At 37.6% G+C, this 16,843-nt stretch overlaps 2 protein-coding genes and 1 long non-coding RNA gene across 5 annotated transcripts; 2 read left to right on the forward strand and 1 right to left on the reverse strand.

Moving 5' to 3' along the window:
* Window positions 1-874: 874 nt before the first annotated feature.
* LOC106394351 (kinesin-like protein KIN-14I) lies at window positions 875-5,787 on the forward strand. Its single transcript, XM_013834919.3, has 18 exons — window positions 875-1,182; window positions 1,312-1,478; window positions 1,553-1,696; window positions 1,775-2,008; window positions 2,099-2,170; window positions 2,302-2,370; window positions 2,466-2,540; window positions 2,611-2,742; window positions 2,840-2,921; window positions 3,012-3,281; window positions 3,350-3,456; window positions 3,536-3,714; window positions 3,806-3,967; window positions 4,061-4,314; window positions 4,395-4,558; window positions 4,642-4,755; window positions 4,830-5,305; window positions 5,385-5,787. Exons 1-18 carry the CDS (start codon window positions 1,062-1,064, stop codon window positions 5,485-5,487), a joined length of 2,925 nt encoding a protein of 974 aa, XP_013690373.2. The 5' UTR covers window positions 875-1,061; the 3' UTR covers window positions 5,488-5,787.
* A 1,440-nt stretch (window positions 5,788-7,227) lies between these two features.
* LOC106394354 (fumarate hydratase 1, mitochondrial) lies at window positions 7,228-11,642 on the forward strand. 3 transcript variants are annotated; one of them, XM_048754579.1, is made up of 19 exons: window positions 7,228-7,426; window positions 7,505-7,663; window positions 7,743-7,860; window positions 7,963-8,112; window positions 8,201-8,311; window positions 8,396-8,479; window positions 8,658-8,756; window positions 8,833-8,883; window positions 8,964-9,013; window positions 9,089-9,170; window positions 9,249-9,343; window positions 9,428-9,494; window positions 9,576-9,626; window positions 9,714-9,809; window positions 9,898-9,996; window positions 10,082-10,679; window positions 10,757-10,789; window positions 11,195-11,318; window positions 11,396-11,642. In XM_048754579.1, exons 2-16 carry the CDS (start codon window positions 7,521-7,523, stop codon window positions 10,121-10,123), a joined length of 1,338 nt encoding a protein of 445 aa, XP_048610536.1. In that variant the 5' UTR covers window positions 7,228-7,426; window positions 7,505-7,520; the 3' UTR covers window positions 10,124-10,679; window positions 10,757-10,789; window positions 11,195-11,318; window positions 11,396-11,642. The 3 variants fall into 3 exon arrangements, with proteins under 3 accessions (XP_048610536.1, XP_048610537.1, XP_048610535.1); XM_048754580.1 differs by having other exon boundaries at window positions 11,234-11,318; XM_048754578.1 differs by lacking the exon at window positions 11,195-11,318 and having other exon boundaries at window positions 10,757-10,990.
* Window positions 11,643-12,965: 1,323 nt separating this feature from the next.
* LOC106394364 lies at window positions 12,966-16,557 on the reverse strand. The gene is made up of 4 exons (XR_001278836.3): window positions 14,459-16,557; window positions 14,312-14,407; window positions 13,856-13,957; window positions 12,966-13,785 (listed from the first exon to the last, which is right to left on the reverse strand). It is a non-coding gene; the product is annotated as an uncharacterized LOC106394364 (long non-coding RNA).
* Window positions 16,558-16,843: the final 286 nt, after the last annotated feature.

Below are 16,843 nucleotides of genomic sequence, written 5' to 3' on the forward strand. Positions count from 1 at the left end.
ATAAAATAGTGAAGAGATTGGGTAATGGACCTAAATGGAGTAACTGTGTATTAGGAAAGGAATGTTTCGCCAAACATTCTACTACTTATTTAACAAACAACTTTATAAAAAATAAATAAGCATTCATTGTAATTAAATGTTTAGCTTAGGTCACTCAATGCTAACGTAAAACCTTATTTCTTTGCTTCTAAAGCATTGCAAAGACACATGGAATCAACTTATTCACAACTACTGTTCCATCTACATCGATTTGTTGCCCATTTTAACGATCCCTCTTCTTAATTAATCTTGAGAAATTTACATATAACCAATATCTGAATTTCCTTAAAATTAATAAAATGCAGTAGACTAAACACTAGTAAAACAATTTTTTTTTTTTAATAATTAGCCATATCAATTACCACATTAGATTTGCATTATGTTCATCAAAGATAATCATAATACAATCAAACACGATCCCACATATTTTACTTCCAAATGACAATTTTTAATATCTTGCTTCCAAGGAAAAAAAAGTTGCAATAAAATTTGGATTCGACAAAGACTATACTAGTATAATTAAAGAAATCTAATAATAATAGCAACAACTATCATTTATCATCCAATTCACGCAACAATAAATAAATAAATAATTAGTAACAAACTTAAAAATCGATAGAAAAAGTAAGTAAGGTTAGAAAATCCAAACGGTAGTGGGAGGCTTAACCGAAAAAGATTCTCGCTTGCTCCACACGCGCGGGAAAAAAAGAGCAAAAAAAAAAAACTTCAAATACGTTTTTTTTTTTAATAAACTCCGAAGCTGGAGGTTCGGAGAATGAGAAGGAAGAGTGAAGAAGACAGAGTATAAAGCAGAGAGAGTTTAGCTTTACAACCTTGTATTTGAGAGCATATTCATTCATTCATGGTGCTTAAGAGTATTCTCCTCTCAATTGCTATATACTAAAGGAGACTCTCTCTCTCTCTCTCTCTCTCTCTCTCACATTACCTTTTTCATCATAATAGTAAACTCAATTTCTCTCTCTCCATTTTCTCTGGAGCAAACTAAGACGGGGGAGGGGTAGATGACGACGGAGGATGGAGGAATGAGGTTCACGGTGGCTTCAGTAATGGAGGATGTGTTGCAGCAACACGGAAACGGGCTTAGAGATCATGATCTAGACTCTCGTCGTGCTGAAGAAGCTGGTACTCCATTTATGATTATCCTCTTAGCGTCTAGCTGATGATTACAGAGAATGCTTGATCTGATAAATTGATGTAAATTTTAGTAGCTTTGGATCATTTTGCTGAATATATAAATGTGGATTTTTGTAGCATCGAGGAGATACGAGGCGGCTAATTGGCTGAGGAAGATGGTAGGAGTGGTGGGAGCTAAAGATTTGCCTGCTGAGCCAACGGAAGAAGGTTTCAGGCTTGGTTTAAGAAGTGGAATCATCCTTTGCAAAGTCCTCAATAAGGTTCACCCTGGTTCTGTTTCTAAGGTGACTAGCTTTCCAGCTTTGATTCCTTTTCCAGAGTTGTAGGAACAGGTCTTGATTATAGTTTGTTGGATCAGGTTGTGGAAGGTCCTTGTGAAGCGGTTCTTGTTGCTGATGGAGCTCCTTTATCAGCCTTTCAGTATTTTGAGAATGTTAGGAACTTCCTTGTTGCTATCCAGGATATGGGCTTTCCTACTTTTGAAGCTTCTGATCTTGAGCAAGTATGATTTTTTTTAAAACTTGTTTAGAATCTTCAAGAACAGCTCATGGATAGGCATTTTTTTTAAATTTATTTGTAGGGAGGAAAAGCTTCTCGTATTGTGAATTGTGTTTTGGCAATTAAGTCGTATGATGAATGGAAACAAAGTGGTGGAATTGGAGTTTGGAAGTTTGGTGGTGGCATTAAGCCTCCTTCACTGGCTAAAGCATCATCTTTCGTGAGGAAAAACTCAGAGCCTTTCATGAACTCTTTATCCAGAACCTCTTCTATTAACAACGAGAAGTCTCCTTCTGAGAGTGATTCTAACAACGTGGTTAGCCTCTTTAACTGTCTCCGGTTGTTGGTTCTGTCTTCTGAAGTAGAGTGCTTGATGTATTAAGTGTCTTTGTATTTCTGTTTTCAGTCCAAATCGGGTTCATTGAGCACACTTGTTCGCGCTGTTCTATCAGATAAAAGGCCTGAGGAAGTGCCTAAAGTGAGTATCAAATGACTTCACTTAGTTTCTCAGCTATCTATTTATCTTTGGCATTTCTGTTTATTCTGTATACTTTAAATCGTTTTTCTTTGTTATGTTCTTGATCTAACTGCCTAATGTTGTGATAACAGCTTATTGAATCGCTGCTAAGCAAAGTTGTCGAGGAGTTTGAAAATCGAGTTACAAACCAGTATAAGTTGGTATGTTTTTAACTTTCTTCTGTCACTTGGTTCATAAAATATGTTTTTCGGTTGTGTCAAAACTCTTCTAATCAAAATATTCCTGTCACATGAAGGCCCAAGCAGCCCCATCAGAATCAACTTCTTCACTTAACAGCAGATCATTTCATAAACCTGTTGGTGCAAGAGAGGTAAAGTCTTCACACTTTTTCTGTAAAAGATAGGTTTGAGAATTTCACTGATTGCTGATTGTCATTGTAGAGGGAAGAGAAGAGCTTCAAAGCAATAAAGAAAGACGAAACCAATCAGAAAAACCTGGTTCTTGATGAAGAGATGAAAAATCGACAATTTAAACAACTGACAATCTTCAACCAACAACAAGAAGATATAGAAGTAGGCACTACTACACTACTCCATTTAAAACTTTCTTCGAGTTTAAGATACCATACCACAGATTCTGAGTGTATCTGCTACTCTTTATGTTTTATAGGGACTAAGGCAGACACTCTACACTACAAAAGCTGGTATGAAATTTATGCAGAAGAAGTTTCAAGAAGAGTTCTCTTCTCTTGGTATTCACATCTTTATTCTCTGACTTTCTGAGATAGTTTTGGTTATCCAATAAATTTGAAATTAATTAATGGATCAATATATGTTCACAGGCATGCACATTCATGGCCTAGCTCATGCTGCTTCTGGCTATCACCGAGTTCTTGAAGAAAACCGAAAGCTGTACAATCAAGTGCAGGACCTCAAGGGTAGCATCCGTGTGTATTGTCGTGTACGACCATTTTTGCCTGGACAATCCAGCTTTTCCAGTACAATTGGGAGCATGCAGGACGATAGCATAGGGATTAACACTGCATCAAGACATGGAAAATCAATCAAATCCTTCAGTTTCAATAAAGTCTTTGGCCCATCTGCTACTCAAGGTAAAGAAACTAAAATGCCTCTCTCTTACTCTTTAGTGATTCTGAAGGATATCTCTTGCTCTTTGTAGAGGAGGTATTCTCTGATATGCAGCCATTGGTCCGTTCTGTTCTTGATGGATACAATGTCTGCATATTTGCATATGGTCAAACTGGATCCGGAAAAACATTCACAATGGTAAGATTATAGTTGGAAGATTGTGACATTTTGAATGTAAGAGATCTTATATGTTTTCCCCTTGTATAATTTTCTCTAGAGTGGACCAAGAGATATAACGGAGAAGAGTCAAGGAGTTAACTACAGAGCACTTGGTGACCTGTTTCTTCTTGCTGAACAAAGAAAAGACACATTCCGTTATGATATTGCTGTTCAGATGATTGAAATTTACAACGAGCAAGTCAGAGACCTTCTGGTTATTGATGGAAGCAACAAGAGATATCCTTTTCTTTAGCTTCTTAATCTTCTGATTTAAGTGTGTGTGTTCATTTTTATGTTTCAGTTTCGTGTTCCTTAACGTCTTTGATACGTTAGAGATCAGGAATAGCTCTCAAAAGGGTCTAAGCGTACCGGATGCAAGTCTTGTGCCGGTTTCTTCAACATATGATGTGATTGATCTAATGAAACTTGGGCACAAGAACCGCGCTGTTGGATCAACAGCCTTGAATGATCGAAGCAGCCGTTCTCATAGGTAAAAAAAAGGGAAATCTTTTTAAGAGCAGAGAGAGAGAGAACCCATTAATCTTTAGATGTCTTATGGAAATTATTGTCAATTTTCTTGCAGTTGCTTGACGGTTCATGTTCAAGGAAGAGACTTGACTTCAGGAGCTGTTCTTCGTGGATGTATGCATCTTGTGGATCTAGCAGGCAGTGAAAGGGTAGATAAATCCGAAGTTACTGGAGACAGACTAAAAGAAGCACAGCACATCAACAAATCTCTATCTGCTTTAGGAGATGTGATTGCTTCACTAGCTCACAAGAACCCTCATGTTCCTTACAGAAACAGCAAACTCACACAACTCCTTCAGGATTCTCTTGGTAAAGTATTTGTTCCTGAATATTTGCAGCTTAGAACTCGTTTTGTTCTTAACTTTGTTTGTGCTCATATGTTATATCAGGAGGACAAGCAAAGACATTGATGTTTGTCCACATTAGTCCTGAGGCAGATGCAGTTGGGGAAACAATAAGCACTTTGAAGTTTGCGGAGAGAGTAGCTACAGTTGAGCTCGGTGCTGCCCGAGTAAACAATGACACTTCAGATGTTAAGGAACTCAAGGAACAGGTATTGTATGCTTTATCTGAATCTCATGTTTTTTAAGTGCATTGGCTGATAGTAGATTAAACTGACTCATACTTGTGCTATAGATTGCTACTCTTAAAGCAGCACTCGCTAGGAAAGAAGCAGGGTCACAACAGAACACTATCATAACAACTCCTGGTGGCTCTGAGAAACACAAAGCCAGAACTGGTGAAGTAGAGGTGATTCAACGCTCTTCTCAAACTCAGTCTTCTGATTTAAAAATCATGTCTCAAATTGGATATTATGATTGCAGATTCATAACAATAGCATCATGACAAAGAAGTCAGAGAGCTGTGAAGTGGAGGAGATTACAGTGAACTCACCACCTTGGCCACCGGTAGCAAGTCCAGGCCAAACCTACAGAGAGGAAGACCCAAGTTTCGGTTCAAGTGAATGGGTTGATAAGGTAATGGTGAATAACAGGCAAGACGAGATGAGAAGAGTGGAGAGTCTTTGGGGAGGAGGAATGACAGACAATGGGATAAGTGTTCTGCCGGAAGATTTTTCAGACAGTTCAAGAATATTCTCTGAACATTCTTACAACATCTTCATGGGAAACAACAACAACAGCGCAGACGATCTAGATGCAGCCACAAGTGAGTCATCTGAGCCAGACTTGCTCTGGCAATATAACCAATCCGCCTCCAAGATGTCATCAACAACAAGCACTATTGAGTCAGCAAAAGCAAAGAAACCTGTCTCAAGACCGATAAGAAGTCCTCAACTCAGGTTCTTTTCGCCTACTACATTGAAACTCCTTTGTGAAACAAGAATATAGAATCTCTGCTAACAGCTTTTTCTTTAACAGGAACACAAACACGGTTACACGTCCTTTAGCGAATGGTCCTCGTGGCACGAAACAGGTTGGTCTTGCTGCTGATATGAAGCGAAAAGCAAGCGTCAGACGTTGAAAGGGCACATTCACTCACACAAGCATAAATATATACATACAGTCGGACACCTGGTTCTTTATTTGATTATTTTCTTCCACTCTGGTTTCTTTTTCTGGTTGTGCAAGTTTCTATATATAACACAGACAATGGTTGATAGCTACAGAATGCAGCAATAGTTTGTTCTTGTTGCTCTTCTTCTCATTCTTGGGTTTTTTTTTTTTTGTCTGTTCTTCTATGTATATTATTTCAGTAGCTGAACATAAACAAGATTTGTATGTAACACTATTGCTTGAGAATTTTTATATTTTGTTTAGAGTTTTTTCTTCTTTTCTCCTTTGATGCAGAGTTGAAACTTCTTCAAATCATAGACCGAGTATTTATGGACAGAACTTAGGTTCACCCCAAACTTTAAATTCACGCTACCTTTTAGCACCAATCAAATTTCCATATAGATTATTAATTAAAAAACATTAAAATAAATAAAAAATAGTTATAAAAAATAAAAAATACTAATTTTAACAACGCTAACGCTTCCACATAAACCCTAAACCCTAAATCTTAAATTCAAAACCCTATAACCTAAATTCTAAACCAAAGTCCAAACCCTATACCCCAAACCCTAATCCTAAACCCTAAACCCTAATCCTAGATCCTAAACCTAAACCCTATATCCTTATACCCTAATCCTATACCCTAAACCCAAACCTTATACCCTAAACCCTAATCCTAGACCCTAAATCCAAATTATATACTTTAAACCCAAAAAATAGACTATAAACCTAAACCCTATACCCTAAACCCAAGTCTTAGACCCTAAACCTAAACCTTAACCCAAACTCTATAGCATCTAAGTTTGGGGTTTGGGTTTAAGATTTACCGTTTGGGTTTTAGGTCTAGGATTTGGATTTAGGGTATAGGGTTTGGGTTTGGGTTTAGGATTTACGGTTTGGGTTTAAAATTTACCGTTTGGACTTATGGTTAAAGTTTTGGGTTTAGGGTATATAATTTGGGTTTAAGGTTTACGGTTTTGGTTTAGGGTCTAGGACTAAAGTTTAGGGTATAGAGTTTAGATTTATAGTCTAGTTTTTGGGTTTATGGTATATAATTTGGGTTTAGGGTCTATGATTAGGGTTTAGGATATAGGATATAGGGTTTGGGTTTAGGGGTTTGGATTTGGGTTTAGAATTTAGGATATTGGGTTTTGAATTTAAGATTTAGGGTTTAGGGTTTATGTGGAAGCGTTAGCATCGTTAAAATTAAAATTTTTATTTTTTGTAGCTATTTTTTATTTAATTTAATATTTTTTAATTAATAATCTATGTGAAAATTTAATTGGTGCTAAAGAGTGGGGTGAATTTAAAGGTTCACCCTAGGGGATGAACCTAAGTTCTGTACAATATTTATTTGATTCATTTCTAATTACTTGCCAATTTTGGCTATATAGTGATAACAAAGGTTGCCAATTTAGGATTACAACGGAAGCTTTTTTACGGGTCTCTTTTCTCCTTAACCATAACTATCATAGACCAATGTTTTAGTTACAGTATTTTTGTTTATTAGTTTACCGTCGAGAATCTATCCGGTTGTAAGACTTATCCCATTGAACCTTTAATTTTAATATAAACATTTGGTGTTAAAAAAGAAGCGACAAAAAGGTTAATAATTTTTCTTTTATTTAAAATTGAAAGATATACTCTATTTATCTGTTGGAAAATGAAAACTGATTTATTAGGCCCAAAATAAATTTTTATTTGTTAGAAAAGGCATTTTAATACTTTTAAAAGTCGACAAAAAATACTTTTAAAAACAAATTTATCGCCCCAATACATTAATTTTCAAAATTCGACCAACCAAGTTGAGAGTTGGTTCGTTGAATCGTTTCTGGAATATAATAATTTGCCATTTGTTAGCCCTATCTTCTGCAACGCCCGCAGCTCTCCACCTTCGTCTCCCCAAGGTACGTTTACAGATTCGTCAAGTCGTAATGCTTAATTTGATGAACTCTTCTCTCGCCTCCTAATTGTGGTACTATTAGGCAGAAGAAGAACCCCATGGCGATTTATGTCGCGTCACGGCGGCTCTCCAGCGGAACAGCTGCGGCGACGCTGCGTTATGCCACTGCTATGAGATCTTATTCAACGTCGTTTAGAGAGGAGAGAGACACCTTCGGGCCGATCCAAGTTCCTTCCGATAAGTTCGGGATCTCATTTTTTTTACCATAACGTCTCGTTGACTATCTCAGTATTGTCTTATCGTTGTTGTTTCTGCGTTAGGTTGTGGGGAGCCCAGACGCAGAGATCGCTGCAGAACTTCGAGATCGGTGGTGAGCGCGAGCGTATGCCCGAGCCTATCGTCCGCGCTTTCGGCGTCTTGAAGAAGTGCGCTGCCAAGGTAACCTATTAACCTATTATACTCTTATTAGAGGTTTTGGAGATTTCTTGTCATCTATGCGTTGTCGTTTTGAGTGATGACTGATGAGCTGAGTGATTTTAGGTAAACATGGAGTATGGACTTGATCCAACGATTGGGAAAGCGATTATGGAAGCTGCTCAGGAAGTAGCTGAGGGAAAGCTCAATGATCATTTCCCCCTTGTTGTTTGGCAAACTGGTAGTGGCACTCAGAGTAACATGAATGCTAATGAGGTCACTTTCTTCCTTCTCTCATTGTTTAGTCGTACAATACATACAAGGAGGCATTGTGTTTATGTTTTGCTCTTTTAAAATTCTGCAGGTCATTGCTAACAGAGCAGCTGAGATTCTTGGTCGCAAACGTGGTGAAAAATGTGTCCACCCTAATGACCATGTCAACAGATCTCAATCCTCTAACGACACTTTCCCTACTGTAAGCTTTCGCTCTCAATTGCTTGCACTGTTTGTTGTTCCTACTGACTCTCTGTGTTATTGATTTTGTTTTGGTTTTGTCCAGGTCATGCACATTGCAGCTGCAACCGAGATTAATTCAAGGCTCATCCCTAGGTTGAAAACTTTGCATTCCACTCTCGACTCTAAGGTCTCTCCTCTCTTCTCAACTGACAGTTGCTTTGTAGATGTTGCCTTTTAAGGAACATCTTCTGAGCTTTGTTCTTTTTCTCTTTCTAGATATTAATTCCTCTTTGCATATCTGTTGCGTTTGTTAATTTTGCTCTCTGTATTCTGAAATCTTCCAAACTTATCTCGTTTTCTGGCAGTCCTTCGAGTTTAAAGATATTGTGAAAATTGGAAGAACTCACACTCAAGATGCTACTCCTTTGACGCTAGGACAAGAATTTGGTGGCTATGCTACTCAGGTATGCTCTCTACCAAAACTGAAATTCATGTGCAGTCAGGAATTCTTTTTTTAAATTTGGATCCTCATGTTCGCAGGTTAAGTATGGACTTAATCGAGTCACATGCACTCTACCCCGCCTCTATCAGGTTTGGTGAAATGATATCTTTTGAGGATCTGATTTTTCCAATTTTCATTGAGCTCTAACTTGCCAGAAATGTTTGGCCAGCTTGCACAAGGTGGAACTGCTGTTGGGACAGGATTAAACACCAAGAAAGGGTATATCTCATTTTAATATTTATTTCCATCCCAAGTTCATCTCCTCATAGTCCACTGCTGGTAATATCTGTTCAGGTTTGATGTAAAGATAGCTGCTGCAGTAGCCGAAGAAACAAACCTTCCGTTTGTCACTGCAGAAAACAAGTTTGAAGCTCTGGTTAGCCTCTAAACGAGATAATATGCTTTATATTGTTGCTACATGAAATCAGTTTCTGAGTTTTTCTGCTCTTTCCAGGCTGCACATGATGCTTGTGTTGAAACCAATGGGTCACTTAACACAATCGCCACATCGTTGATGAAGATTGCCAATGATATACGTTTTCTTGGAAGGTAATCTTCAGGGATTTGTTTTAATTTTAATCTTTATTCAAGAGTTTCAATATGTTCTTATGTGTTCAACATGTCTTTATATAGTGGTCCAAGATGTGGTCTTGGTGAACTTGTTCTGCCTGAAAATGAGCCAGGAAGCAGCATCATGCCTGTATGAATGCAGTCTTCCTTTATATCCGTCATTGTCGATACTTTTTATTCAAATGAATTTTAATCGTTGGCTGTCTCTCAGGGCAAGGTAAATCCTACACAGTGTGAGGCCTTGACTATGGTTTGTGCTCAGGTAAGTTCTGTTGATCAGTACATTCTTATTGACATAGGAGTCTAAATTGTTCCTGACGCTTTTGAGTTGCATTTTACAAAATTGCAGGTAATGGGCAACCATGTAGCTGTGACAGTTGGTGGGTCAAATGGTCATTTCGAACTGAATGTATTTAAGCCGGTGATTGCAAGCGCTCTCTTGCATGTACGTTAATCTCTCCCTCTCCCTTTGTGCACATATTTCTTATAAAATGTACCAATATATTAACCTATTGAACTTGCGTCTTTGACAGTCCGTGAGGTTAATAGCAGATGCTTCAGCTTCGTTTGAGAAAAACTGTGTAAGGGGTATTGAGGCCAACAGAGAAAGGATCTCAAAGCTATTGCACGAGGTATATAGGTCTTCTTCTCATTACTTTTCTGGTCTCAAAAGTATTCACCAATATGAAATAATGATTTATTTTTCTGGATCTGTAGTCTCTTATGCTTGTGACATCATTGAATCCGGTAAGATCATGATCATGAGCGGAGACATCATGATCATGAGCGGAGACAAGATCTTCATTAAGAAACTCAGCTCACTCAGAACAAGCGGCTACACAAACTTGGCAGTATTCAGGCCAAATACTTGCCACCAGGACGACATCAATGAGGAAGTTCAAGACTCGTGGGTCTGGAGACAGCTTCTATGTCTTCCCTCGGAGGCTGGGAAAAGGGTTGGGAACAAGTTCGATTTGGATTTGGAGCCGAGCATGAGAAAGCAGAGAATCTCTCTTTCAGCGAGCTACTATCAAGTCTCAGACTCAGTCGGTAACAAATTTCGTGCTTTAGTTGCCTTCTTGAAGAAGCAACCAGGGAAAAAGATCAGCATCTTTTTCAGCAGTTGCGAATCTGTAAAGCTTACTCTGGATTGCTAAGAGCATTGGGTATGCCTTTCTCGGTATGCGAAATCCACGGGAAACAGAGTATTGGGATAAATCTTAAGGTCTTTTCTGAGTTCAAGGAACAAAAAGGTGCTCATATTCTTCTTTGCAGTGACCCAATAGCACTGGGTCATCATGTTCTTCCAGGAGTGGTAAGTACTCTCGTTTGTCCATAAAGATAAATGTTATGACATTCAAACTAACATTTACCTTTTCTTAATTATCTAAGGAATGGACTGTGAGATTTGATGTGCCTGCCAAGGTAGGGCAATACACAAAGAGTGTTCTTCTGTCTGCTAAGAGAAGAGGAGCAAGAGTTATGCTTGTGTTGACTGATAGTGAAACCGAGATCCTTAAGAACATGCGGCGTACAGAGGTGGAGTTGGAGGAGAACAAATTGGAGGAGAACGAAGAGAACGAATTGGAGGAGAACGAAGAGAACGCAAGGGTTCAACCGCAAAAGGTAAGAATTAGAACCAAAACTTTCTAATTCTTACCTTTTGCGGTTGAACCCTTGCGTTCTCTTCGTTCTCCTCCAATTCGTTCTCTTCGTTCTCCTCCAATTTGTTCTCCTCCAACTCCACCTCTGTACGCCGCATGTTCTTAAGGATCTCGGTTTCACTATCAGTCAACACAAGCATAACTCTTGCTCCTCTTCTTTTAGCAGACAGAAGAACACTCTTTGTGTATTGCCCTACCTTGGCAGGCACATCCTTAAGGACATGCGGCGTACAGAGGTGGAGTTGGAGGAGAACGAATTGGAGGAGAACGCAAGGGTTCAACTGCAAAAGGTAAGAATTAGAAAGTTTTGGTGGGACTTTAAGAAAACTAATATTTTCCAACTAATATTTTCCTTTTGACCCTGCAGGAAAGTCAGATGATAACAGAGGAGATGAAGAAAGGTGGTCTGGATATTTGACTCTACTAATTCTACGTAAGATGTGCTGTTTCAATTCGTGAGAGGAGACGAGTATGAAGACCTTTTGTGATTATTTCACTTTATATTCAAAACTTTATGTTATGCAACGGTGTTTGTAATTACTATAACCCAACTGTGGTTCCTAAGAAAAAATGAATTTTGAACCAATAGAAAAAAGCTTTTGAATTCGGTTTAAGACGAATGCCCGAGTGAAGTTTCGCTCTTCGCATATTAAAATAAAATAGTAAAAGATGAAGCCACCGCCTAACGGTTCGTAATCCCTTTTGCTTTTTTTGGTTAATCGGGGATCGACTAATTTGATATATCTTTTGGTGTACATAACAGGCAATCGATTGTTTTCTTCATTCGTATATCTAACATTGAAAGAGATCCTTTGTAATCACTGCTACAAAGCTGGCATTTGCCTTAATACACACGTTGTCTTGTTGCACATAATGAAAATGTATATAGTATCTTATTTTTCCTGACCAAAAGAAGTACAGATGCTGAAGATATGTATGAGCTAGAGAGCAATGACGGTGCCATTGCAGCTGCTGTTACCCTAACGGTGAATCTTCTGGAATTTTGACAAGTGAACAACGAATGCTTTACTAGGCTCTGCATTGTCTGGAATGTTGGCAAGTAAGCAATGCTGATGGAGAAAACCAGAATAAATAAAAACTAAAACAAAGTGGAAGCAGTGACCTTCTCATCTTTAGATCCCTCAACCCTCCCTTCATTAGATTTAGGTCTAAGAGATTACCATCATTCACAACTTTTCTGAATGAACAACACGACTCTAAGAGGAAAGAGATGTGAGCTAACACTCCAAAGCTCTTTGGCTCTTCTGCTTTCGCTTTCACCATCCCTCTCACCCAAAAATTCTTTCACTGCCTTCTTCACCCCTTCCTCATCCACCAACACTCCTATCTTCTCCTCTTCCCTCAGTTCATAGGCTGCTCAACCCCAACTTTAAGTTCTCGTTGCAGAATTGGTCTGTAAATAGGGGCCATGTTAGTAGAGGTGGACCAGAGATTATCCCCTCAAAAGTTGAGTTTCATTGACAAAGCTTTAAGGAACCTCCAACAGAAGGATGTGAAAGGATAATCATTTGAGAGACCATCCTTTCATGAGATGTCCTCTATCTTTGATTATAATTTACATAAAGGCACAAAACTGAATTTGTGTTTAAAAAACTTCTAAGATTGATTGAACTCCAACATAAGATATAAAACAATACAAGAACATAAATAAAACTTTTGACAACTATATATATACCAGAAGCTTCGAAAACCACAATCAATAAAAGAGGAACAGAGGCCCAGAGGTCCAGAGCCTACAACACTTTCGTGAGTTCTGTAATGAAGATGACCACACTAACATAAAACACTTTACAACCAGAATAAAACCTGCCAGGTTTCACGTTGCACACTGTCCCTATTGATGTATATCGCAAACCCCCAGATTTCGTTGGCAGTAACTGGTTGGTTTTCACACAGACCGCAATACACAGTGTTATTTCTTAGCAGACTCGGGATCATTGGATTTTCTACCTGAGTCGGTCCGATCAAGTCGAGCTCCTCTCCGTTTTTAAAAGCTGAAAATGCGCTGGCTCTCATCTTCGGGTCTATGCTAATCTGTTGTTACAAATAAGAATTTCAAGGTTAGTGGCATAGCACTATCAATCATAAACAATGTACCTAGCAGTTTAGCAAACTTAGACAACTAATTTTGCGTTTTGCTTCCGTTCAAGGTTTAGTCAGTTCAGTAAAAAACATTCAGCTTTGTTTTATCTCGTACAGTATTTGTTTCAGATAAGTTACCTGAAGGTTACGAAGCCGAACAGATAAATTCAGCAAGATAGGTTCAACAGCATCATTAGATGCTGTCTCTGTGACCTAAACAAAAGAAAACAATCACATAAGAGCATACATCTGACATACAAAGTTCAGAAATATTGAGTCGTTACCATCAATAAGCATGACACAGCAGTTAGTTGCACTGACTCATCCAAATCATCGAGCAACGCTAATATTACACCAATAACTTGAGGTTGTGTAGTGGTTCATACAAGCAAATGCCATCTGGCAATACCCCAAAGCAACTAAGTTGTGCATTCCCGAATAATAAACTTTGCGCCGAAAATAGCAGAAATCGAAATAAACTCTTTCTTGCCTTACTCCTCTTACAAAATCAAGATAGACATTTAAAAAATGATAAGAATAACTCTTACCTGCACTAATCCTCTCAGACAAAGTCGCCTTACAGTCGGAGAATCATCTGACACATGTCGGCAGAGTGCTTCGACCATCTCCTCCATCACAGAGCTAAAATCACCACTGCAACTCGGATTATATTAGCAGAGGAAACTTAAAAACTGAAGTTGTAAGGATACCAAAAACATTATACCTGTAACGTATGAACTCTGACAATGCAGCGGCAGCAGCTTCCCTTTGGAATCTTTTGTGGACGGTTTAGTGCTTTCGTTAGAATTATGCAAATATGTTGAACCTGTAACACCAGTACATAAACACTTAAGTTCTACGTCTGAAGGGAAACTGTAAACTCCCTTTTTTAACCACTGGATTTTCTTGTATGCTATTCTACTTTAAAAGGTTTCTGCAATAAGAAGTTCAGACTACGCATGCGTAAGCCACCAAGTCAGTTATGCTGTGTTTAATAATAGTTTAGACTTCCCTAATCTCCTTCTTTTCAGACAGAAAGAATTTCTCATGTGAACTAGTACAATGCACATATCTCCACAACCATGGCCAAGAGAATATCAATGTTGCCACAATTGACTCAACTAATGAACAAATGATCAATTAGTGAAACACAACAGTTAGGGTACAAATAGCTAGGTACCTCCTTTGGTCTCTTAATTGAAATGCATCCAGCAATATCTCCAATAAGATCAACCCACTTTTCCTTTTCTCTTTGCTCCCCATTACGAGCCAAAATCTAAGTAGACAGGTATCAGGTCATCATACTGGAAATTAACACAAAAAGTACCTTGCCCATCTCTAAATCACCAACACACTCTCAGAAAGCCTGGAAGGAAGTCAGAAGTACTCTGAAAAAAAATTACAAAGGCTTCACTACCAATTGTTAAATCTCTTGAAAGTAGGGGAGTTACCGTAATGGATGCTGACCAGTGCTTGCAAGTCCATGACAGCTTCCCAGTTGAAGAGTAAGTGCCCCAACAACAGAAGAGTAACTTTTCTCAATAGCTTTCTTTCCAATTTTTCCGCCACCTCTGGTTAATTTAGTATATCAGCAACCAAAAATGCATTACGTACACACAAGTAAATTCATGGTTTGAGAAACGAACCTAAAAATGGCAGTGAGAGCAAAAATGGCAGCTTGAAGTAACTCATCTTCTACATGTGTTTCAGAAGAAGAGCTTGAATTGTCTCCCTTATGTGAATCCTTGTGTGAATCACCTTTAACTAAAGAACTACGATTGAGAACAGATATCAAGTGTTTCCATGAACGAAACTGAAAGCTCCGTATGCTGAGAGAAAACCTGCATCAAAATTGATTGAAAATGAGATGCCTCGTCAAATTATTTATACTGCCCAAATGATAAAGAAGCTCAGAAAGAAAACTGAGAGAAGGTAACAGCATCATATAAGCCTAAATTACTTCACCAGAATACCTAAACCTGAAAATTTCATAACCCTCAAACCTCAATACAAGGGTTACATGACACTTCCTTTTGACTAAGAAATTATCAACCTGCCTAAGAATTACTAGTCAGGGGGAAACTGCGCAACACAGTAGATTCTTATCATTAACCCACCCTGCAAATACAATCACACTTCTAAGAAGATGTGCCATGTGCAAAATGTTATTAACTCCCTTCAAGTATTTGATCAAGAACAAACTCCCTTAAGTATCGTACACTAGAAGTAAACTTCAAGTCAGTCGATTATGCCTAATTTTGGTAGACTTCTGTGGAAGATGATATAACCATGAAAGAAAAGAGTTGTCTCATAATATAACATAGTTTAGAGAGAACGCTACTTACATAAAATGCATCTTGCATTGGCCAGCCACCACGCATCCTAGTTATGTCCTTTGTCACAATTTCCCTTCCAGCAGTAGCCAACACTTCACTAAACATCGATGATTGTGCGTTCTCCGCCAGTGCAGAGATCTTCATGTGATTAAGGTAAGCAGTAATTACAGCAGGAGTGTAGTTTCTTACATCTTAAAGAACCATACATCTTAAGGGGGAGTATAAGAAAATGTAGAGTATATTCAAATTCAATTGGTATTTTCTCCATCCAAATTATAATCATGATTATTGTGAGGAAACGTTCACAATAATTAGTTTTGGACAATTTTCTTTTGTGAAAATGTATGTAATGTATATCCAAAATAATCATACCTAGAGTCAAGTCAAGTTTTAATTATTCAAAAGAATTATGTAGTAATAAGATTTGCTAAGCCATATTTGTCTATTCTGGGAACAAAAGTTTATGAGCATTATCGAGAAACTTTTTTACGAGGTGAATACATTAGTTACATTTATATATGAAAAATCAAGATCACAAGGTCTTCCAAAAGTAGATTAGAAGTTCACTCGATTGATTCAATATTGCTGAACATAGAAAAGCGAATTAATAATTGGAACATGTGTATAACAAGAATTTATAGAATTTTTGCGGATTCTTGATTGGTACTGCAAAGTCTAATAAGATTAAAAGATTTATCGATCGCATGAGGTGCATATTCATAATAGGCATATCAAAATTATTGTATGTCAAATAACATAAAAAAATATAGTTTCAAAAGAGGAAATGTATATTTTTTTACTTGGAGAACGATTGGATTAGTACGAGCAGAACCGTGCTTTAGAAGAATCAATCTAATATCGAGCCGTTAGCCGTTTCATTAGAAATAACTTGAGCATTTTTGAATACTCAAAGTTTAATATCCCAGTCAAGTATTCAAGAAATTGCTGAAGTTTTAGCAAAAACTGTTCTTTGGGGTCGTATCAATTTGTAGGGTTGGGCACAAGGCGAGTACTCGCTATTTTGCGTGTACTTGCGACTTGACTTGCCTTGTACGAGTAATAAATTTTTTGACTTGTACTTGACTTGTTAAAAACGAGTACTTGTTATTTCGAGTACTCGATCAAAAATGAATTACTTGCAAATTACTTGCCCCGCTCTATTACTTACTATTTACGAGTACTTGTGAACTATTTACGAGTATTTAAAAATTACTTACTAAATAATAATCTATTAGAAATAGACATGAAAATTTGTTTTATTTATTCTGCTTAACATAACATGTGAATTACTTTAAACTAAATATTTGTTCATATTATAAAGAAGACAAATAAAAAATATATAAATATTTCAATATATAAACATTGTATAATTTTTA

The sequence above is a fragment of the Brassica napus genome, chromosome C4, assembly GCF_020379485.1.
Source record: "Brassica napus cultivar Da-Ae chromosome C4, Da-Ae, whole genome shotgun sequence".
NCBI lineage: Eukaryota > Viridiplantae > Streptophyta > Magnoliopsida > Brassicales > Brassicaceae > Brassica > Brassica napus.